This window comes from Ursus americanus, chromosome 32, assembly GCF_024610735.1.
Source record: "Ursus americanus isolate L20-20 chromosome 32, mUrsAme1.1.p, whole genome shotgun sequence".
Lineage (NCBI taxonomy): Eukaryota > Metazoa > Chordata > Mammalia > Carnivora > Ursidae > Ursus > Ursus americanus.
In genome coordinates this window covers 34,788,860-34,813,913 of record NC_142158.1, presented here as the reverse complement: position 1 = coordinate 34,813,913, position 25,054 = coordinate 34,788,860, and the positions used below count along the sequence as shown (strand labels likewise).

Genomic DNA, 25,054 nt, shown 5'->3' with positions numbered 1-25,054 from the left:
CAGATAAGATTAACTACATCAATACCCAACTACTTCTGCAAACGAAAACAGTAGCACAAATAGTTCAAAAATCATTTTCTATCTGGCTTTGGAAAGTGACACCACGAATCCTTGAGAGCCAATTTATCTCCTCAAAGGGCAACTGGATCAGACTTTCATTCACAGCAGCATTATTTACAAAAGCCAAGGTATGGAAGCAGCCCAAGTGTCCATCAATTGGTGATTGGATAAAGAAAATGTGGTATATTTAAACGATGGACTATTATGCAGTTATAAGAAGGATGAAATCTTGCCATATGCAATGACATGGATGGAGCTACAGAGTATAATGCTAAATAAAATAAGTCAGAGAAAGACAAATATCATATGATTTCACTCATAGATGGAATTTAAGAAACAAATCAAATGAGCAAAGGGAAAAAAGAGAAAGAGAAAGGGACAAATCAAGAAACAGACTCTTAACTATAGAGGAGAAACTGCCAGAGGGGAGGGGACAGAGGGATGGATGAAATAGGTGATGGGGATTACGGAGTGCACTTGTCATGATGAGCACCGGGTGATGTAGGAATTGCTGAATCACGACACTGCGCACCTGAAACTAACGTAACACTCTATGTTAACTAACTGAAAATTAAAACTAAAACTCAGGAGAGAGAGTTAAGATGGCGGAGCAGTAGGGGACCCCTTTTTCAGCCGGTCCCCTGAGTCGAGCTGGATAGGTACCAGACCAGCCTAAATAACCACGGAATCAGCCTGAGACGCAGGATGATGCATCTGGATCTCTACAAATGAACATCTCCAGCGCTGAGTATTGAGGTACGAAGAGGGGAGCTGTAAACCGCGCACAGATATCGGAAGATATATGGAAGGGGGAGGGAGCCGCTGCATTTGGGCACCGGGAAGCGGCAGCCACCTGCACGGGGGAGCAGGCGGACTCATGGACCGGCACCGTGAGAGAGCGGACAGAGACCGTGAGCCGGGAACGTGCGCCACCAGGCATCTCGTGGAACACCGGAATCCTGGTGCACTCACTGGATCCAGACTGAGACCGGGAGCCCCGGAGTGCGCGCAGGGCGGCTGGCGGCTGGTGGGCCACCTGCACAGGGGAGCGGGTGGACTCGCGGTCGGCACCCACGAAACAGCAGACTGAGACCCTGAACCAGGTGCACGCGCCACCAGGCTTCTCACGGAACTCCGGAATCCCGGTGTGCTCACTGGGCATAGACTGAGACCGGGAGATCCGGGAGCGCGGGGGCAGCTGGCGGCGTTAGAAACACAAAGGACAGAGACGCGCCAGCCCTGGAAGTGAGGGCAGGGACGCCGGGTGTGGGGCACACATCCCGGGACACTGCAGGGTTGAGCAGCACCAACAGTAACGGAGTTAAAGTGGCCAGACCATCAGTGGAGAATGGGCCATAATCCCTCTGTTCTGTGACAATTCAGCCTCTGCTGCTCTGACTCTCAGAAGAGGCACAGCAGACCGCGAGGGAAAGCCACCAGAGAACAAAAGCCTGGAAATACTGGCTCACAGCGTGCCCGTCCCCATCCCCCCTCGCAGGTGACACGGAGACTCTACCCAAACAGGGTTGCCTGAGTATCGGCGCAGCAGGCCCCTCCCCCAGAACACAGAAGGCAGGCTGAAAAATCAAGAAGCCCACAACCCGGGGTGCCTGGGTGGCGCAGTCATTGAGCGCCTATCTCCGGCTTAGGGCGTGATCCCGGCGTTCCGGAAAGGAGTCCCTCATTGGGCTCCTCCGCTGGGAGCCTGCTTCTTCCTCTCCCACTCCCCTGCTTCTGTTCCCGTTCTTGCTGACTGTATGTCTCTCTCTCTCAGATAAATAAATAAATAAAATCTTTAAAGAAGAAGCCCACATCCCTAAGATCCCTATAAAACAAGGGGCACGGCCTGGGACCCAGGCAATAATTTGGGCTCTGGACAACCCCGCAACCTCTCCTCATCAGAATGACAAGAAGGAGAAGCCCCCCCCCCCCCCACCCAGCAAAGAAAAGACAGTGAGTCTGTGGCCTCTGCCACAGAAATAATGGATATGGATGTAACAAAATTATCAGAAATGGAATTCAGAGTAACGATGGTCAAAATGATGAGTAGAATTGAAAAAAGTATTAACGAAAAGGTTACTGAGAATATAGAATCCCTAAGGACAGAAATGAGAGCGAATCTGACAGAAATTAAAAATTCTATGAGCCAAATGCAGGCAAAACTAGAGGCTCTGACAGCCAGGGTCACAGAAGCAGAGGAACGGGTTAGTGAATTGGAGGATGGGTTAATAGAGGAAAAAATAAAAATAGAAGAGGGTCTTAAAAAAATCCACGCCCATGAATGTTGGCTACGGGAGATTACTGACTCAACGAAACGATCCAATGTTAGAATCATCGGCATCCCCGAGGGGGTGGAGAAAAACAGAGGTCTAGAAGAGATATTTGAACAAATTGTAGCTGAAAACTTCCCTAATCTAGCAAGGGAAACAAAAATTCGTGTCCACGAGGCAGAGAGGACCCCTCCCAAGCTCAACCATGACAGACCTACACCATGTCACGTCGTAGTACAATTCGCAAATATTAGATCCAAGGATACAGTATTGAAAGCAGCCAGGGCAAAGAAATTTCTCACGTACCAAGGCAAAGGCATCAGAATTACGTCAGACCTGTCTACACAGACCTGGAATGAGAGAAAGGGTTGGGGGAGCATTTTTAAAGCTCTTTCAGAGAAAAACATGCAGCCAAGGATCCTTTATCCAGCAAGGCTGTCATTCAGAATTGATGGAGAAATAAAGACATTTCAGAATCGACAGTCACTAGCCAATTTCGTAACCACGAAACCAGCCCTACAGGAGGTATTAGGGGGGTTCTATAAAAGTAAAAAGGCCCCAAGAGTGATACAAAACAGAAAGTCACAGCCAATACAAACAAAGACTTTACTGACAACATGGCAGAATTAAAAGCATATCTCCCTCAAAAAGGAGAATTACAGACCGATTTCCCTAATGAATATGGACGCCAAAATCCTCAACAAGATACTTGCTAATAGAATCCAACAGTACATTAAAAGGATTATCCATCACGATCAAGTGGGATTCATACCTGGGATGCAAGCGTGGTTCAATATTCGCAAATCAATCAGCGTGATACATCATATCCACAAGAAAAGACTCAGGAACCATATGATCCTCTCAATCGATGCCGAAAAAGCATTTGACAAAATACAGCATCCTTTCCTGATTAAAACCCTTCAGAGTGTAGGAATAGAAGGTACATTTCTCAATCTCATAAAAGCCATCTATGAAAAGCCTACTGCAAATATTATTCTCAATGGGGAAAAGCTGGAAGCCTTTCCCTTAAGATCAGGAACTCAACAAGGATGCCCACTCTTGCCACTATTATTCAAAATAGTACTAGAAGTCCTTGCAACAGCAATCAGACGACAAAAAGGGATCAAAGGTATTCAAATCGGCAAAGAAGAAGTCAAAATGTCTCTCTTCGCAGATGACATGATACTCTATACGGAAAACCCAAAAGAAGCCACTCCCAAACTATTAGAAGTTATAGAGCAATTCAGTAACGTGGCGGGATACAAAATCAATGCTCAGAAATCAGTTGCATTTCTATACACGAATAATGAGACCGAAGAAAGAGAAATTAGAGAATCCATCCCATTTACAATAGCACCAAAAACCATATGTTACCTTGGAATTAACTTAACCAGAGATGTAAAGGACCTATATTCTAGAAACTATAAATCACTCTTGAAAGACATTGAGGAAGACATAAAAAGATGGAAAGATATTCCATGCTCATGGATCGGAAGAATTAACATAGTTAAAATGTCCATGCTACCCAGAGCAATCTACACTTTCAATGCTATCCCGATCAAAATACCAAGGACATTTTTCAAAGAACTGGAACAAATAGTCCTTAAATTTGTATGGAAACAGAAAAGGCCCCGAATCTCCAAGGAACTGTTGAAAAGGAAAAACAAAGCTGGGGGCATCACAATGCCGGATTTCGAGCTGTACTACAAAGCTGTGATCACAAAGACAGCATGGTACTGGCACAAAAACAGACACATAGACCAATGGAACAGAATAGAGAACCCAGAAATGGACCCTCGGCTCTTTGGGCAACTGATCTTTGATAAAGCAGGAAAAAACATTCGGTGGGAAAAAGACAGTCTCTTCAATAAATGGTGCTGGGAAAATTGGACAGCTACATGCAAAAGAATGAAACTTGACCACTCTCTCACACCATACACAAAAATAAACTCCAAATGGATGAAAGACCTCGATGTGAGACAGGAATCCATCAAAATTCTAGAGGAGAACATAGGCAGCAACCTCTATGACATTGGCCAAAGCAACCTTTTTCATGATACATCCCCAAAGGCAAGAGAAACAAAAGATAAAATGAATTTATGGGACTTCATCAAGATTAAAAGTTTCTGCACAGCCAAGGAAACAGTCAGAAAAACTAAGAGGCAGCCCACGGAATGGGAGAAGATATTTGCAAATGACACTACAGATAAAGGACTGGTATCCAAGATCTACAAAGAACTTCTCAAACTCAACACACGAGAAACAAATAAACAAATCAAAAAATGGCAGAAGATATGAACAGACACTTTTCCAATGAAGACATACAAATGGCTAACAGACACATGAAAAAATGTTCAAAATCATTAGCCATCAGGGAAATTCAAATCAAAACCACACTGAGATACCACCTTATGCCAGTTAGAATGGCAAAAATAGACAAGGCAAGAAACAACAATTGTTGGAGAGGATGTAGAGAAAGGGGATCCCTCCTACATTGTTGGTGGGAATGCAAGTTGGTACAGCCACTCTGGAAAACAGTGTGGAGGTCCCTTAAAAAGTTAAAAATTGAGCTACCCTATGATCCAGCCATTGCACTACTGGGTGTTTACCCCAAAGATACAGACGTAGTAAAGAGAAGGGCCATATACACCCCAATGTTCATAGCAGCAATGTCCACAATAGCTAAATCGCGGAAAGAGCCGAGATGCCCTTCAACAGATGACTGGATTAAGAAGATGTGGTCCATATATACAATGGAATATTACTCAGCTATCAGAAAGAACGAGTTCTCAACATTTGCTACAACATGGACGGCACTGGAGGAGATAATGCTAAGTGAAATAAGTCTAGCAGAGAAAGACAACTATCATATGATTTCTCTCATCTATGGAACATAAAAACTAGGAAGATCGGTAGGAGAAGAAAGGGATAAAGAAAGGGGGGGTAATCAGAAGGGGGAATGAAGCATGAGAGACTATGGACTATGAGAAACAAACTGAGGGCCTCAGAGGGGAGGGGGCTGGGGGAACGGGATAGACTGGTGATGGGTAGTAAGGAGGGCACATATTGCATGGTGCACTGGGTGTTATACACAACTAATGAATCATCGAGCCTTACATCAGAAACCGGGGATGTACTGTATGGTGACTAACATAATATAATAAAAAATCATTTAAAAAAATAAAAATAAATAAATAAAACTAAAACTCAAAAAAAAAATAAAGTTAATTAAAAGTTTAAAATTAAAAATTAGTGTGTTAACATAACATCTGATTACTAGTTGATGTGACTTTAAACTTGGTTCTCTGTGTTTCTCAGTACACAGGGTCAAGGATAAGCCAGAAGACCTTAGGCTCTGACATCTTTATCTAACAGCTTTAGTTAAATTGCCATGCTCTATTTCAGTGATCAGCAAACTTACTCTAAAGGGGTAGAATAAATATTTTGGGTTTTATATATGAGGTACAGTTTCTGTCACATATTCTCATTTGTTTTTATTTTTTATTTTTTAAATATTTTTTATTATATTATGATAGTCACCATACAGTACATCCCTGGTTTTTGATGTAAAGTTCGATGATTCATTAGTTGCGTATAACACCCAGCGCACCATGCAATACGTGCCCTCCTTACTACCCATCACCAGCCTATCCCATTCCCTCACCCCTCTCCCTCTGAAGCCCTCAGTTTGTTTCTCAGACTAAAAACTCTTTTAAAATGCAAAAACTATTCTTAGCTCATGGGTCATGCAAAATCAAGCTGGAGGACTGGTTAGCACACAGACTGTTGTTAATAAGTTTAAATTCTTCCTCTACCCACTCCATTCAATGGATCATTAAAAGCTGAGTTCAGGGGCACCTGGGTGGTCAGTCCATTAAATGTCTGCCTTTGGCTCAGTTCATGATCCTGGGATGGAGCTCCACGTCAGACTCCCTGCTCAGTGGGGAGTCTACTTCTCCCTCTGCCTCTCCTCCCAACCCCCAGCTTGTGTGTTCATTCTCTCTCTCTCTCAAATAAGTAAATAAAAAATTTTTTTAAAAAGCTGAGTACACCCCCTATAAACCTGTGCTGTTCAATATGGTAGTCACTAGCCACGTCATATGGCTATCTGAATTTTATTAAAATGAAATAAAATTTTAAATTCAGTTCCTTAGTTACACTATCCACATGTCAAGTGTTCAGTAGCCGCATTTGAATAGGGCAGATATGGAACATTTCCACTATCTCAGAGGACTCTATTGGACATGTTACTTAAGGTGCATTTGGAGGCATCTGGTTTATAAGAGGGAACAGAGGTTTCACTGGTGAGAGTCCACGCAGGAGACAGACAGGGAAAGAGGAGGAAGGCGGGTAAGAGCTGGCCACTGCTCACATGTTGACGATGTTCTTGACGTTGAAGTTCTCCAAGGGAGCCAGGTCAGGGTCCACACCCCTCTCGTCCTGGAGGACAATCTGCTGAAGGATGCGGTCCAGGAGCTGCCACTGCTGGAAGTAGCCACCGTTGCGCTTGTCTGTGAGGACAACAGGCATCATAAGTTTAGTGATCCCTTGAACCCCCTGGGGCCCTGCCCTAGAGTCACTGCCTGGGCCCAAGCTGGTGCAGCATGCCCTCTTCCTCCCTTGGCAAGCTCCCAGTGTGATGGGGGAGGCAATGATGCTACTGATGCTGATGCTGATGCTGGAGATTCGCAAATGAGGTCATTTCTTGGTGATCTGCAACTGACTTCCTATGAATGTGTCAATCCTCTAGACACATTCTCTACTCCCTGAAGTGCTTCCTGGCTGCCTTTCTTCCCTGTAGGTACCCTGAGTAGCCTATGCCTTGCAAATGTAAATTGCCTTTTCCATTATCTAAAAAAAATCACCTTTCAGAAAGTAAATCTGCTCCAAAATATTACCTGCTAAATAATGAAGTCTCCAGGGAAATTTAAAAAAAGAAAAGGTTTTAGGAATATCTATGCTATTGTTCTATAGTGAAAGATGAATGGAAACTCATTACAGGTATGCACTAAGAGAGAGTCTGAATGGGTTGGAGAAGTGCTAATGGAATCCAGGCAGATTTCTCAGTGAAGGTGACCCTGAACTGTGAAGGCAAAAGCTTGTGTGTAGTGTCTGACCTCATGGGGTCCCACTTCCATCCTCTGTAACCATGGTTTGGTGGGATGTGGACTTTCTTTGCATGTGCTAGCCACAAGCCCCTCTTCCTCAGTTCTTGATCCCAAGTACTTTGTCTCAACTGACCACCACACAAGGTCAACCAGCATGGTGCTGACCTCAAAGCCAAACCACACGCTTACAAGGTGGAAGGTCATGTCTGCAAAGCCCCGTTTTGAGGCAGAAGAGACCTGTTGACATTGCCCATGGAGCACCGCACACAAGAACTTGAGAGAGGAGAAGTCGGGTTTCTCAGGGACTTCCTAGGTCTTCCATGAAGATCTCTGGACTGAGCTTTGGAGAACTGATAGCTTCCTGGTGTAGGTTAGTGTGTCCGTTTTCCTTTCCAACATCATTTCACTGACACAGGCATTGCAACGTGGCATAGTTTTCCATTTACCTTTCACCCAGGAAAACAGGTTAAAGCCAGGTCACTGGCTCACAGAAGTAGAGTATGTTTCATCTAAGGCTGTGACCCCAAAGAAACAAAAATTCCTTCATATGTACAGACTCATCCAGCCTCAAGTTCACCCACTATAAATCGATGTAATAATGCACAATCCTTAAGTCATTTTGAGGTTTGGAGACACTGTGCCCAAGGGTCTTGCATCAAGCATGGCCCAGAGTTGGTACATAGTAAACTGTAGTTATTACCACCATCACCATGAATACCAATGTCCCCATCACCACCACTAGAGAGTCTGCCTAGATTGACCATGATGGCTGGCCATACTAATCTTCCAAATATTCAGTTTTGTGAGGAGCTTAAATATCAAATGTTACAGTTACAGCTCATTTCAAATTGTATGTTGGGGTGGCTATTAGTGATTATATGTAATTTATTCAGTCACTGTGCACACCTGGATCTTAAGAGCTTAGCATCTGCTAAGCTTGGATACTGACATCTGATATTTGCAAAGAGAGGCAGGGGCAAGTGTGTTAAAGTGGCGCTCACAAGGCCTAGATGGAAGAGTTGATAAAACCTTGAAAAAAGGTGTGCTCAGTCTACATCTGTGCTACTCCCCCAAACATAAATCTTCTTTTTTGGAGCTTCCCAAGAGGACTGATCACTCCCCTGTCATAGGCTGACAGCCAGGGCTCTTTGGATTTTCAGTGACCATGCTACTGCTTGGTAGGCCAGGACATTAGCATTCTTCAGGGCTAAGTCCCCAGCTTGGGTGTCACCCCTGGATGACATTGGAAGTCCTGACCCAAAAGAAATAGGGAAGAACAAGGGCCTGAGTCCTGTGGCCAGGGCTCCTGGGGACAGAGGCAGAGGGAGACCCAGTCAGACTCACCAATCCAGGGAAGTCCTGACACCTTGTCTCAACCTGCCCCAGGCCAAGTCTCAGACTGGGTGAGGAAGTGGCAAGTGCGGGCTACTCACAGGGCATCTGCAGGCAGTGGTGTAGGACAGACAATAAGCAGGGGTAGGCCTCGGTGTGCTTTAGCTTCTTGTGGATCAGTTCAAACATCTGGGAAGCACTCTTGGTGTCGATGTGGACCTGAGGGAGTGGAGGGCACAGTGGATGGGGAGGGGGCAAGCCATGAAAGAAAAGGGGAGAAAACCCTACTTCTATCCACTGAGCCCCATTCCCCCAGATGACGTTCCTTCTTCTGCTTCTGGCCCAGGCTTAAAAAGAGAGGTACAGAGAAAAGGAGGAAGGATATGTCCTAATCATATGAAGTAGGATTTCTCAATCTCAGCACTATTGGGGTCTTGGACCAGACCATTCTTTGTCACTGGGAGCTGTCCTGTTCACTGTAAGCTGTTCCACAGCATCCTTGGACCATATCTATCAGATGCCAGTGGCATTCTCCCTGCACCAGTTGTGACAACAAAAAATGTCTCCAAGTATTGGAAATTGTCTACAGGGGAAGGAGGAAGCAAAGTCACTCCTGGTTGAGAACTACTGATTCAAACTAAGGGAAGGGGACAAGGGCATAGATGATTCAAGGACCACGTAGCATAGTTCCACACAACCTGGGTTTAAACCCCAGATCTACTCTCTCACTGTGTGACCACAGGCAAGCTAATCTCAATCTCCTTACTATAAATCCAGGGCTTGTGTGACAATATAAAGGGATGGTGCTCGGTGACTGCAACACCACCAGAAGTAGGTTTCTATTTGAATAGAGATTTTATAATACAATATTTAAGCAGCAAAATTGTGTATTTTCAGGGTTATTGAGGCTGGAATGAAAAGACAGTCCTGTTTGCAAAGCATGATCTGGTTGGTAACAGGAGAGGGCACTCAGGAAATTGCTGGAAGGCAGGAAGAGAGCAGCTCAGGAGAGGCATTTGACACTAATCCTGTGTGAGAGATGGCCCTCTTTCCTTTGGGGGCTACGATCTCCCAGCAGAGGAGATGCACTACCAGGTAAGGCCTGCCAGCTGAGGCCCCCGCAGAGCCAACACACTGCCAGGCTGCAGAAGTAGGACCTGGTTATAGGGCCACTCACCAGGGAAACCAGCCAACACTGGACCTACCACAACACGGGATCTGGAGAAGAGGCAGTGGGGCCACCTGGGACCCCACTGCAGTCGCCCCATCCCTGTAGACTTCTCACCATGTCAAACCTCCTGGCTAGCTCCAGGTCATCCTCATTCCGGACCATCTCGAAGAAGTCTAAATGCCTAGATAGGATGGGGGATAGAGAAAGTAGATATTAATTCTATGATGTCCTTGTTTGAGGGTTAGCCCCTTCAACTCCCCAGTGAACTAAATCTGAAAGCCTCATTCAGGTGAGGCCAAGGCAAAACCGAAAAGAAGCCACCTGTCTGAAGGCCAACACTTTCCTCCTTTATATAATCCCATGTCCCTTCCTCAGGGAGGCCAGCCTGGAGTCCCATCACATTATATCAGGCTTTCTCAATTTTGGCACTATTGCTATCTGGTGCTAGATTGTCCTTGGTTGTGGGAGGCAGAAGGTTCAATGGCATTTCTGATCTCTACCCACTAGATACCAGTAGCAGCCCCCACCTTTCAAGTCGTGACAACAAAAATGTCTCCAGGCTTAGCCAAATGTTCCCTGGGGGTAAAATCACCCAGTCAAGGACTAGTGCTTTGCCTTCACCAGGGTTCTCGTACTGTCCCCATGTCAAACTTCAAAGCCAATCTCTCTCATTTTTTACCCCATCCACTCCCCAACTCCACTTCAAAAGGACCCATCCTGTCTCCCTTAAGACCCAGTGCAATAAAATAGTCTGTACCAATGGGACAGAACCAGGGGGGACAGACAGGAACTTAATTTGAATTAAGGAATACATAGGAATTTAATTGTGCCCTTTAATTAACAAAGGCCTTTATGGCTTCCATTTGGAGTATGGCAATTTCCTTGTTCAGCAAGAGTGCCCTTCAGGATGGTTAGTATTCCTGGTTTCCAACAACTAATACCAGTTAGTGTCCCCCAAGCAGCCAGTCTGAAAACCAAAGAACACCCCCATATGTTTCCAAATGCCCCCCACCCTGGGGAAGTACTGCCACGGTTGAGGACTACTGGGGCCACCCGCCTATAACATCAGAGATGAGAAAGCAGGTCAGCAAAGAGAGCAGGCAGGGACATGAGTAGGATGTGGGACAAGAGGGTGGGAGAGCGGTCCACCTCCCCGCCGCCAGAGCTGATTCTGAGTTGATACTGGGTATGGCAGGTGGTCTCCAGTGGGAAGGGCAGCCTCCTTGAAAGTCCTGATCATCCCCTGATGAGGCACTGTCCCCATACATCCACAGCAGGGATGGGTGTCTTTGGTCTTACTTGTCCAGGATGGCATTCTCGTGCTGCCGGAGTTTGTCAATCACAGGTTGGATCCCCAGCATCAGGAACTCGTACCGTAGATGAAGACGGAACTCTAGGTTATCCTGGGGGTCACCAAGGGAAGGCCAGACTTATTGGCTAGTGGCTCTTCCACAAGAGTCCCCAGTGGACCCACTCCAGTCATGGTCCCACTACATCCCCTGCAGCAACCCCTCTGGAACTGCCTCAAGTCCAGAGTTCCAAGAAAGGGCAGGAGGAGACACACTTGACCTTGTTATTTATTCCCATTAGGTCTCCTGCCTCACTTCCTTCAAGTCCCTTACCAGTTTTCTCAGCCTTTGGCATCAAAGAATGGCAGCGTAGAGTAATGTAAAACGTAGCTTTGATTTCAGGCAGATCTTGGTTCAAATCCCTGCTCTGACACTCACTAGTTTTGTGATTTGGGGAAAGCCTTAGTTTTCTCTTCTGTAAAATGGGAATGATATTACTTACTGACAGGGGTGATATTACATTAAGAATTACCTGATGAAGTATGGTTACCAACTAATCACAATAGATTAGTATGGCTAGTATTGACAAGGGTGATGTCAGCATCTCCGGGACAGATAGCTCTCCCAACCCACCTCTCCTAACTTAACTCATCAGGACTGGTTGCAAGAAAAGTGTGCTAGCAGATAAGAGGGAGAAAATAGAGATCATTAAATTGCCCCTTTTGACCTTGAACAAAGTGAATTTGATTGAGGCATCTGATTCCCTTAGAATTTGGGGAGTTCATCTGCTCTTCAAGCTCTTCTTCAACTGTTGCTATTTTTACAGTCTGAGAATCCCATTCTGACCCCACAGTAAGGAAAATCAGAAGCCATACCTCCTCACAGAAGGTGCTAGAGGGCATGACCAGCCAACTCAGAAACCAGTCCAGAAGCAGGTCTTTAGAAAACTCTAGAGAGAAGGGCCTACACTTGCCCTCCTCCCACCACCCTAAGCCAGCACATAATGCACAATGCTACCCATGCAAGAAACTCCACAAGAACCCCTCCTGACAGCAAGATTCGTGACAATCTATTCTTTCTCAGCCCCCAGGGATGGAGGCAAGAGTTGATAAAGTTATTCTGAAGACAATGATGGCAGTGGCAGTAGCGCCAACCAGAAGTCTTGGCCCCTTCCCTCTGCTACATCCCCAGGAGGCACTTGCACACACTCCCCCATGGGCAGAAAGTCCAGGAATGGTAAGAGCAAAGAGAAGATGCCTCACCTCTCCAGCTCCAGCATTGAGGACGGCGTTGATGAAGGACATGATGGCTGTTTTCAGATTCACTTCATCCCGGTACCGGCCCAAACTTCGGTCTAGCTCATTCAGCAGTGTCTGGATGAAAAGGCAGGACAAGAGAGGAAAGGCGGGCTCAGGATTCTACAAGTCCAGCCTCTGTGCCTGTGCTCCCACCATTCCAACTGCCTAGCGTGCCCCCACGTGCTTACTCTCCCCAATCTATCCAGTTTACCCTGCACCCTCCTGAAAGCTCAGCTTTTCCAAGGAGCGTCCTTTGCCTCTCCACACCTCAGTCTCAGTCCTGCCACTCACCTCCAGGGCTTAAGTTTATTTTGTAGGGCAGTGCCAAAATGCTGCTTCAGCACTTCAGAGCTGTTTACAGCTCCAGCTGCTTATAGCTCATAAATCTTCCTGCCCCACTCCTTGACAGCATGGACACTGCCTTTTATGCATGTTCCGCAAAGGGTCAGGGGCCACTTTCTGCACAGAGTAAGTGCTTACAAATGTTTGATGACAGAATATACAAATACCCTATACTGGTGGATGAACCATAGCATTTGTAGTGACCGTTTAGATCTATTGATACTTTCTCTACATAAGACAGTTTATACTTACTATCTCATTACTTTTCTGGGGTAGTTCAGGGAGAAGAAAGGAGAATAGCATGGCCAAGTATCCAGCACTGTTCTCGGGGTCCCCATAGTAAGCGCTGGCCCAGGCATAGGGCTAAAATCTTGGCCCCAGCAACGTCCTTCAATTTAATTTTTGACTGAGCCGCTGTGATTTGCCAGGCACTGGGCTCAGAGATGTAAAGCCATAGACTGATAATCCAGCCTCAAGGAACCCATGGTCTAGTGAGGAGTCCATTTTCCCAGGCAAACCCATATCTCTTAAGGTCCCGTACATCTTTTCTATGTAAGCCCTCAGCTAGACCCCTCACCTGAAAGCGTGTCCGCTCAGCTGCGTACACCTGGTAGTGGAGCATGGCCTGCAGCACCTTCTTGTGGCCGCCAGGCACCAGGCACACGGCGCCCAGGATCTCCAGCACGGCCACCTTGGTCTTGCTGTTCTCTGTGCGCAGACTCTGTGCAATGGTGCTGATGGCCTCGGGCTGTGCCAGCACATGAGCCCGCCCCTGGGAGTTGTTCATCAGAGCCTTGATGCAACCGATGAGGGAGGTGTGGATGCGACTTTCGCAGGTGGCGTGGTCCATGCTCCGGAGGAAATTCAGCAGACAGGTCAAACCGTCCAGCTCAATGAAGCGTGTCACAAACCTGTCCAGGCCAATGCCATTAGCACAACAGGTATCCCGAATTTGCATATTATTCTGTATACACTTCGCAAATAGTTACCCCAGCACCTGTGTAACGCTGTGTCCCAGCTCAGCAGACGCTCGGTTCATTCAGTGAGTTTATCTAAGGCATTGAAATCCTATCACCCTCACAGGAGACTCGTGCCTTATTTGAACCTCAAATACTGTGCATTTGCAGGTCATTGACTGTCAGTTGCATAACTGTGATGCTGTACACGTGAAGGGAATGATCGTAGTAATTATTACTATAATTATCATGGCTGTTAAACCTGAACATTCATCTCCAGAGAGGATGGGAATTAAGAGAATTACAGTCAGAAGACAAAGAGACTTCCAGACAGGGGGACCATCAGAGTCACTGAGTCATGGGACCAAGGCTGGGGAATGCGCTCTTCAAGAGACCCTTAAGAAAATAGCTAAGTCATCTTGAATATTAACAGAAAGCATTAAAAACCATTTAGTTCAGGGGTTCTTAACCTAGAGTCTGTGTTCCCCTAAGGAGTCAATGGCTAACTTGCAGGGGTCCATAAACTTGGATGGGAAAAAGAAGTCACACTTTTATTTTTGGTAACGTCTACCTGAAATGTATCATTTGCTCCTATGATGAATGTGGGCAATAAACTACAGTGGTATTAGCAGAACCTGTGACTTTGTCACCCAAAGAAATCAGCTATTTTAATATGAAATTGTAGTTGTTGCAGGTGTCTCAGACTATCATTTCCACTCATCAGCACTTCAAAATCATGGTGGTTGCTAGTTCTTGCTGCTTAAGGCATAAAGAAACACATTAATAGCTATCTCACAATGCTTCATATTTGGTAACTATATTTCAGTTTGGTTGGTTCTTTCTTTTCATCTTATCTATTTTATTATTTTAAAACATCATTCTGATAAGCAGTCAATAGGTTTCATCTGGTGCCAAAGTCATCCATGGCACATGGGCTTTCACACACGCATACACACAAAGAGGCTTAGAACATTTGATTTTGTAAACAGTAATGACCTAAGGAAATGTCATAAATGGAGCTGAGGGAACTGTTGCATATAGTTAATGCATTTGGTCCCAAGTGTATTTGTGTATTTCCATATTATTATACAAATATGTCTACAAAATGGAATATACTCTCAAGTTGTTAAAATAGGTATTATTTGTTTCTATTACATGCTTTTCTGTATTCTGCAGAATTTCCACCATGACTATGTGTAACTTTTGTAATCAGAACTTTGTTAAGGGAAAGAAAAGTAAATTGAAGTGGGAGACAAACCTGGCAAACCTCCCTCAATCCCTCTCCTTCTCGATGTCCTCATCCTTCCTGCACCCCATTCCCATAAGCGCCCCAGCCCCTGAACCACAACTGGAATTAAGGTGCTCCCATTCTCCTGAGACTCTAGTCCCAGGCTCCCAAAGTAGCAGCTCAGCCCAGACCACACACACACACACACACACACACACACACACACACACACACAGACCGGTATGCTGGTAAACATTTAACAACTGGTTCTCTGGAGAAAGAAAAAAAGGATTGATTGTAGTGTTTGCCAATTTCCACAGTATAAATATTCCCAGCATAGCTGATTTCAAGCTATCAAAGTGACATCATTGAACTTGGAGTTGGGAAGAGACCCAACATTCATAGTGCAGTTGATCCTTGAATAAAACAGGTTTGAACTGTGTAGGTCCACTTACATGGAAATGTTTCAATCAACACAGTACAATACTGTGAGCAGATTTTCCTTATGATTTTCTTACCAGTTTCTTTTCTCTAGCTTATGTTGTTGTAAGAATACAGTATATAATACATATCACATATAAAATATGTGTTAATCAACTGTTTATGTTATTGGTAAGGCTGCTGGTCAATGGTAGACTGTTAGTAGTTAGGTTTTGGGGGAGTCAAAAGTTATATGTATATTTTTGACTGCATGGGGGTTGGCATCCCAAACACCCACCTTGTTCAGGGTCAGCTGTGTATCCACCGTGCATATACAGTGAATATAAACTCAAGAGCATATATAACAGTCAAGAGCATACATAAAACTAAAGTGTAGTAAGACCATTAGGTAATTAGGGAGTGAAAAGTTTCAAGTATTTATTACTTTTGGTTTTGGTATGATTTATTTCGTTTTAAGTTTATATAACTTATATTCTAATCATAGCTACGTTTAACAAGCAGCTTGCAAAACTGCTGATAATTTAATAGTCAACTCCCACAAGCAGCTACAAGCCAGCTCCCAGGCACGAGGAGAACTTGTGGTTCTTGGTCCACTTTGGACGTTTGCGCAGTGTGGTCGGGGAAGGGGGAAGGGTCCCTCTTCTCAAAATCATTCCCTTTTCCTGGCCTGCATCACTCCTGCACGTGGTGGAATCACCTCCACAGACACCACATCTCCCCCTAGTGGTTGGAGTATCTCTCTCCCACACCGCTCTCCTTCATGGCCGGGGCAGTCATCAGAGCTCTTTCTTACACACCTCGTCCATAAGGCCACCTTCTCTCCCATTTTGTTCTCCCAAGAAGAACAAGTACCTGCCTTCAATTTCTGCCCAGATAGCTCTTCAGGACCTGAGGTTTATGCCACATTCCTCTGCTCTCTGCCCTGGTCCCTCACGTGCCCAACCTCTGGCAGCCTCCCACCTCCTCAGAGAAAAGAGTTGTAGGAGGCAGGAAGTGGAGCAGAGTGCAGGGAATTCTAGGGGATGCTGGAGGGTGGAGCCGGCAAGGGGACTGGGATGGGAGCAGAGCATTGAGTGAAGCTTCAGGAAGTTGAGGGGGACCACCAAGTGAAGGGATGTGGAAGGAAGTGGGAGGGGAAACACAATGAGTCACCTCATGGGCTGTGTCCGGAGAGCAGTCTTCAGGTCTTCCACAACTTGGTTCCTCATCTCTGTCTCTTCCTCATCAAAGGCATACAGACTCTGCATCTGAGGTAGGTGGAAAGGGGCGGAGGTCCTGCTGGGCTGCCTGAGCCCCAGCTCCCTGCACCCCCCAGCCCAGGTGTGACTCAGGAGCCACCCTTGACTCAGGAAGGGTGGGGCCTCAAGGAATGGTTCACTAAGAAGGTCAGATTCTGAGAAGACCCAGATTCCAGTGCCAGACTTCACTTTCCTCATCTGTGGAATGGGTAGAATTATTAGCTCAGCCTGTTTCCCAAGACTGTGTGATATACAAATGGTTAATAAATGTTTAAAAGGTTGGGGACCTCTAGAGTCACACAGAGAAGGGAGGGATTATGATTTAAAAATCTCGGGTATAACTGGAAAGCTGCTGATCCCCACTGAGGGGGGTGTGAAGTGCAGTGAAAGATGTGGGAGGACCACTCTTCCCCATGGCTTTTCCGGGGAGGGGGTGAGGGCAGGGGAGGAGCCATTGCTCACAGCAGCCATAGAGTTGATGCGGTCGATGTAATAATCAGGCCAGCTGGTTGCCAGCTTGTTGGGGTCCTCCTGCTCCTGGAACAAGAAGAAAGACTGTATGGACCAACTGGCAAGATAGGCCCATGGCCTGAGGTCCTGAGGCTCATTTCATGTTAGCAGATTCACTTTCCAGCCCCACCCAGACAGGGATAACTTTGAGGAAATTACAAAATCTGTCCAGGCTTCCATTTCTTCCTTGGTGAAATGCAGATAATGAGCACTGAATGAGCACCGACCAGCCAATGACACGGGCAGAAATCACACTGCTATATGCACTTTCAATGAACAACATATATAATTAAAAATAAATTCTTTCTTCCCCCTATTATACCTGTTCTCTCTTTATTTGTTTGCTTCTTAAGAAAATATAATTTTGTGCCTGTGGAACCTATTAAAAATCTGTGCTTATATCTTATACTTCTGGTTGTTCAAATTTTACTTTCTAAAACCATTCTCATTGTATTTTACAGAAGTGTTGGCTTTTGACAGTTTGGAATTTTAAAAACTTGTTTTCTTCTCTCAGATTGTTTATGTCAGAAGCACTGATATAAAGCATTTTGTGCAGTTCCTTGGCACATGGTAGGCGCTCAGTGAATAGTAACTTTACTAAACGAGGGAAAGAGACTCCCAAAGCCCTGGGTTTTGGAGAGACTCAGGAGGGCTCTGTGTAGCTGGGAGGCAGAGCCCAGAGCACAGGGCCTTTGGCTCAGTCCTCAGCTTCCAAGGGAAATGCTCAATTCCTTCCCAAGGATGGGCAAGAAAATGAGAGTCAAATAAATATTAATGTTGATTGAAGATCTAGCCCTCTCCTCCAGCCGACGAATCTGCTTCTGGGCATTACACACACCCTACTCCCTCCTGTCCCCATCCCATTTGGACGTTCCCCTTCACCTGCCTTCTTCTAATCTCCTGCTTTCAAATCTGCACAAAAACTTACCTCCTCTTCCAGAAGCTCGCTGACAAACCACCTGTCTGCCTGCTGAGCTGGACTTTGCCCTGCATCCCTCAGCTATATCTACTCAAGCTTCACAATTTTGTTTTGTTATACACAACTAATGAATCATCGAGCCTTACATCGGAAACCGGGGATGTACTGTATGGTGACTAACATAATATAATAAAAAATCATTAAAAAAATGCAAAATCCAAATTTCAGACCAGTGGGAAAGCTTCCTTGATTTGGTCTTTGTGATTTCACATGGCTGTGTATTAACTCTTCATGACTGAAGCTCCCAAATTCTATCTTCTGACCTTGGGGAAGGGATCATAGAACCGAAAACAAATGCACCATCAAATATATACTTTCCTGCCTTTGCCAGCTCATCGTTTATCCATTCCATGTGCATTAAATGAGCACCTACTACATGCCAATCACTGTACTGAGCCCTGGAAGTACTGAGCAACCAGTCAGCCTCTGTCTTCCATAGAAAAGTCTAGTGCCAGAGGCAGGGTGAAATATGCCCTATGGTAGAACTGTCCATAGTGGGCTGTGGAAGCCCAGGGCGGAGGCATCTAACACAGAAGACTCTTGAGGGGGGCTCTGAGAGGACAGAGTTTTAAAGATTACTGAAGCTAAGACAGGTAGGGAGGGTGCTACAGACAGAGGAAGCACCACATGGCAAGAGAGGGGCATGTGAAAATGTGAGGGGAGATAACATTTAATTTAGTTTGGAAGGCAGAACAGGCTGTCCTTACATTTCAGTAAATTTTTTTATTTTAGTTGTGTAAGAGATCAGCTTATAGGAACTCCATAGTAAACCCATTTGCAAAGTGGAGAAGCATGAGACATGATCAACTACTCCTGAAGTTAATTTTGTCCTCCCTCCTATGACTTGAACTTTTTTTTAAAAGATTTTATTTATTTGACAGAGATAGAGATAGCCAGCGAGAGAGGGAACACAAGCAGGGGGAGTGGGAGAGGGAGAAGCAGGCTCCTAGCGGAGGAGCCTGATGTGGGGCTCGATCCCAGAACGCCGGGATCACGCCCTGAGCCGAAGGCAGACGCTTAACCACTGCGCTACCCAGGCACCCCATATGACTTGAACTTTTTAAAGGTCTTTCTCACAACGAGAGTCCTGGACACAGTACAGAGTATTCTTCAGGTACACAAACCCCGCATCTTGCCACAGAGTCTTGGACTCATGTTCTAGCGATGGTGCAGCCACCAGCCATGGGATTTTTGGGCGAGTCTGCTGCCTCCCTAGGCTGTCCTTGCTCCATATGCAGAAGAAAGGACTAGACTGAATTGCTTCTCAGCTCCTTCCAAATCTAGAATGGTATAGCATCTAATCCTCTGATTTTATAAGGCCATGGAGCCCCAGATGAGACAAATATCCTGGGTGAGGAGAAGAAGAAAAGAGCCATGAACAAATAGGCTCAGGGAACATGAAGGAGCCATGGCTCAGAACTGCCCCAAACCTGTCTGTCTTCTCCCCATGGAGAACAGGGCCTAGCCTCAGGTGCAAGAATAACTGGGTCCGAACTCCCAAACTCCTATACTCTGAGGTCAAAGGAATAAGCTACTAGCCTGAAAAATGAAAGGGTGGAGGGTAGACAAGGAAGATGGGCGGGCCAAGAAAGAGAGAGGCTAAAATAGAAGGTGGGCAAGAGAGATATAGACAGAAAGATGTGTAAGAGAGACACTGATATGGAGAAAGACCAAGGGAAGCAGAGGGGAGGTGGTAAGATCTAATGAAATCCCCAACTGGAGCCTGGCACACCCCTTCCTCAGGAGGACCATAATTGGGAGGCTGATGACATCTCTTAATGAAGGAGAAGAGAGGGAGGAGAGGGTGGGGAGAATGGGGACTAATGTGTCACCTTGATATACCTGCTACCTTGTGACACTGAGCTGGGGATGGGTAGGGGCCAAAGATCCGGAAGAGGCCACTCCTGCCCCAAACTGAGTCATTGCAACAAAGCTGCCCCTAGGTATGGCACAGGGCAACATGCCCTCCAGGCTGGCATGGGAAGAGGATATAGACTTGTAATCCTGGTATCTCCTTGACCCAGCTCCACTCTTGGAACCCAGTGGGCACCTGCATCAAGGGTTTTTGAAAAACAGAATCCCATTTCCTTGAGTGTCAGCTCCATGAAAGCAGGGAATTTTTTGTCCTAATTTATTCATGATCATGCCTCTGACACCTAGAACAATGCTGGTATATAACAAATATCTGTTGAATGAGCGAGCAAGCATAGAGGCAAGAGCTGCCCCATGCTGGGGACCCTGAAGTGGCAGTGGAAGGGGTCAGACATGGCACCTTCTTCTTGCTGCAGTAGATCTGCCATTTCTTCTCCGGAGGTAGTGCAAACACAGCCTCTCGGTTTTTGTCGGTGAGATCCAATTCATCCTGCAAAGACAAGAAATATGTCTGAAACCTAGAGATGGTTGACAGAATATTCAGTGCTACAGGAAATTGCAATTCCCCCAAACCTATCCCTCAGCCTACTGTCTCCCTCCAGAGAGTAGCAAGGTATGATAGGGCAATTCTTCTTCTGCTAGAAATACAGCCCTACACCCCTACTCCAATTCCCTTATATCCACCCAAGACTGAGCGGCTTCTATCCATGCTTCCCTGACTTCCTGTCCACCCCCCACTTGTCTCTACAAATCCACCCTCCTCTTCCAGGCTCCCTGTTCCCTTCCTTCATTGCTTTGCTAGTGCCTAACCCTCTTGCTCCGGGTCCCTGGTCTTCCTTCCCTTATCCTTCTTAAGCTTGTTAACATCATAAGTCAAAGCCAGACAAAGCACTCAGTCTACAGATCTAGTTTTTGCCCCCATCCTGCAAATCTCCCTGCACTTTGAGTTTCTCCCTGAGAAATTCTCTGGCTCCCCCTAACCTTAGCATGGTCTCAGCACAGGCTGAGAAGAGCTGGTGAGGACAAGAAGCTGTGCAACTTTCCTGGCAAGAAGAGTGTGCCATGCCATTCTGATCTGCTTCCCATGGAGGTGTGCCTGTCAGAAGCAGCCTCTCCACCCACACAAGGCTGGGGGCTCCATCAGGCTAACCCACACTTCCCAAGGAGTAGAATTGGGTAGTTCTGATGTCATCAAATTTAAGGTTGTTCTATAGGTAGCTTGGAGAGACACTATAGGTTGGGCTGTGCTAGATGGCCTCTAAAAAGCTCTCTTATTGAAGATTTTTCTCCTGTGATTCATGAGCTATGCCAAGGCTCAAAGAAATAGTTAATGGGCCACAGGAAACATAGCCTGCTTTTTGACTCGATTATTGTGAGAGTTTTCTTTTTTTAAATCAAAAGCAATAGTTGCATTAAGACAATAAAGAATACTATTAATAATCTTTATATTTTCAAAAATAAGAAACAGTGAAAGTAATATCTAAGAAAATATAAGGGTCTTAAATATCAATATCTCTTTTCCCTATACTTTTATTTAAGGGAGAACATTGAGGACTTTCTTTTACATAGATCAGAACTGTCCAATAGAAATATAATGTGAGCCAAATATATTTTTAAAAAACTTATAGTCATAGTAAAAATTGAGAAGGAATTGGTGAAGTTAAATTTAATAATATATTTCATTTAACCCAAAATATATAAAATATAATCATTTCGACATGTAATCAATAGATAAAATTGTCAGTGAGTTTGAAAAATAAGGAATATAAAGTATATAAGTCATCAAAATCTGGTGTATATTTCACCCTTATAGCTCCTCTTAGTTCAGACCAGCTGCAACTCAAATATGCAGCAGCCATCTCGGACAGCACATACAACGATAATTTGAAACAATACCCATTGGAACCAAAGACTCCTACAAATCTAATGCTAAATAAAAGTTCTTCCTTAGAATCATTCTCTACTTATCCTAGTAACATACTTAGTCAAGATTCCCAGAGCCCTGCTAAAGTTTCTAGAGTATTTCTTTTTCATGGTCAGAATCAGAAATCAAAAAAATAATAGAGATAAATGCATCTTACGCTTCCCAGTGCAAACTGGATCTCTTCTTTTGCTTACACAGTTCTACCTGGACTGCCCTCCCTGACCATCCACCCATGGACCCTGGCCTAATTTACCTAGGCTCAAGGTAAGCCTCTTCCAGCAAGACTTTTATAGCCATTCCCAGGTAAGACCATCTTTCCCTTCCTGAACTTCAGAACAGTTACATTCAAACTTGGATTCTGGTTACTTATGCACCCGTCTTTTCTCACCAGTGACCTCTGTCACTAAATCAATGGGGATTTCTTGGTGATTTGGCTCAGCCCAGGTAGCCTATGACTGACAGCAGACCATTCACTCCTTATTGAATCTCCCCTGGTTTCTGCGACAACCACACTCTCTGGCAATCCCTCCTGCTTTGCTTTATGCTTGTCTTGGGCTGCCTTGATGTCTTCATGTCTTCTTCTCTTCTCTCCTACCATCAAATGTTGAGGTCCCTCAGGGAACCATCCTGGGTCCTAGGGTCTCCTTTCTGTATGCTTCCCTAGTAAAGACTTCTCAGCCATTCTCAAGGACTGTTACTATCCTAAACTCTCAAACCTGTGCCTCTAGCCCACCAGCTTCCTGAACTCCAGACCCTGGGACCCAATTGCCTCCTGTGCCTATCTATTTTGATGTCCCTCAGGTACGTCACACATTTATGTAGTATCACTATGTGCAGGGTCTAAGTGTTTAATGTTCTAAGTGCTTAATGTTGACTTATTAAACTTACAACAACCCATTTTACAGATGTGGAAAGTGATGCACAGAGACAATATGCAAACTAAGTTCATCGTCCTAGTCCCCTAAACCTGAGTTTCCTCTGGCATGTCCTGTCTTTTACAGGGCCCCAATATCTACCCAGTTCCTCACAGCAGAAACTTGGGTGTTTCCTGATTCCTACTCATTCCCCAAGCCCAACAAGTCTTATATTTCCTCCTAAATAGCTCTTCAATCTGTCCTCTCCATCCTCACTAATGACATTTAGTCTAAGCCACCATTATTCCTAGCTTGGATTGCACTAAAACCCTCTTCACATCCTACCCATAACCCTTCTTCAATACAGTACCCTGAATAGTCTTTTAGAAGACCATCCTGCTTTGGTGACTTTCTATCACCCTTAAGGGTGAGTAAGAAATCCAGTTATTCTCATCTTCCATGGTGAACCCCTAACGGCCCAGCTCTTTTCTGACTGGAGATTTTCACATATGCTGCTTCTCCTATTGGGGACAACCCTCTGTCATTGCTATGCAACCCCATTCACTTCTTGAGCCATCACTCTGCTTTTGGATCTCAGTGGAAATGTCACTCTTCAGGGCAACCATCGTGACCCTCAGTTGAAAATTAGGGTAGATACTGCTGCAGGCCCATGAATGTTGCCTTTCCAAATACTCGCTACACTTGTCATTACTGCTCAAGATCAGTCTTTCCTTTTAGACTTTACGTCCTTGGAGGCAAGGACTGTGACTTCTGGTTCATCACTAAATCCCTGGGACCCCCAAAGGGCCCAGAACACAGCAGGCTCCCAAGCAATATTTTTCGTTTGTTTACTCAATGCTAGTCTCAATGCTAGCTCAATACTCAAAACTGGATCAATGTTAGTTTGCTCAGTTTGTTTCAGTCTCCTTGCAGACAAGACTTGTGTGACTCATCCTTGCTTGTGTCAAAGTACTTTGTAAGGTGCTGGGAAAATTGGACAGCTACATGCAAAAGAATGAAATGTGACCACTCTCTCACACCATACACAAAGATAAACTCCAAATGGATGAAAGACCTCGATGTGAGACAGGAATCCATCAAAATCCTAGAGGAGAACATAGGCTGCAACCTCTTTGACATCGGCCACAGCAACATTTTCATGACACATCTCCAAAGGCAAGAGAAACAAAAGAAAAAATGAACTTGTGGGACTTTATCAAGATAAAAAGCTTCTGCACAGCCACAGAAACAGTCAAAAAAACTAAGGGGCAGCCCACAGAATGGGAGAAGATATTTGCAAATGACACTATAGATAAAAGACTGGTATCCAAGATCCACAAAGAACTTCTCAAACTCAATACACGGGAAACAAATAATCAAATCAAAAAATGGGCAGAAGATATGAACAGACACTTTTCCAATGAAGACATACAAATGGCTAACAGACACAGGAAAAAATGTTCAAAATCAGTAGCCATCAGGGAAATTCAAATCAAAACTGCACTGAGATACCACCTTACGCCAGTTAGAATGGGAAAAATTGACAAGGCAGGAAACAACAAATGTTGGAGAGGATGTGGAGAAAGGGGATCCGTTCTACATTGTTGGTGGGAATGCAAGTTGGTACAGCCACTCTGGAAAACAGTGTGGAGGTCCCTTAAAAAGTTAAAAACTGAGCTACCCTATGATCCAGCCATTGCACTACTGGGTATTTACCCGAAAGATACAGACGTAGTGAAGAGAAGGGCCATATGCACCCCAATGTTCATAGCAGCATTGTCCACAATAGCTAAATCGTGGAAGGAGCCGATATGCCCTTCAACAGATGACTGGATTAAGAAGATGTGGTCCATATATACAATGGAATATTACTTAGCCATCAAAAAGAATGAATTCTCAACATTTGCTGCAACATGGACGACACTGGAGGAGATAATGCTAAGCGAAATAAGTCCAGCAGAGAAAGACAATTATCATATGGTTTCACTCATTTATGGAACATAAGAAGTAGGAAGATCAGTAGGAGAAGAAAGGGAAGAAGAAAGGGGGATAATCAGAAGGGGGAATGAAGCACGAGAGACCATGGACTCTGAGAAACAAACTGAGGGCTTCAGAGGGGAGGGGGGTGGGGGAATGGGATAGGCTGGTGATGGGTAGTAAGGAGGGCACATATTGCATGGTG

At 45.1% G+C, this 25,054-nt stretch overlaps 1 protein-coding gene across 8 annotated transcripts in view; it reads right to left on the bottom strand.

Moving 5' to 3' along the window:
- Nucleotides 1–25,054, bottom strand: part of DAAM2 (dishevelled associated activator of morphogenesis 2) — a 124,110-nt gene that overhangs the window by 33,973 nt on the left and 65,083 nt on the right. For all 8 annotated transcript variants that reach the window (XM_045786282.2, XM_045786289.2, XM_087858217.1 and 5 more), the window contains 9 exons: nt 20,495–20,584; nt 17,196–17,270; nt 16,648–16,742; nt 13,448–13,781; nt 12,493–12,603; nt 11,241–11,344; nt 10,056–10,122; nt 8,872–8,989; nt 6,703–6,841 (listed from right to left, as the gene is read on the bottom strand). In XM_045786282.2, the coding sequence (XP_045642238.2) occupies nt 6,703–6,841; nt 8,872–8,989; nt 10,056–10,122; nt 11,241–11,344; nt 12,493–12,603; nt 13,448–13,781; nt 16,648–16,742; nt 17,196–17,270; nt 20,495–20,584 (1,133 nt within the window). The remainder of the gene's footprint in view (nt 1–6,702; nt 6,842–8,871; nt 8,990–10,055; nt 10,123–11,240; nt 11,345–12,492; nt 12,604–13,447; nt 13,782–16,647; nt 16,743–17,195; nt 17,271–20,494; nt 20,585–25,054) is intronic.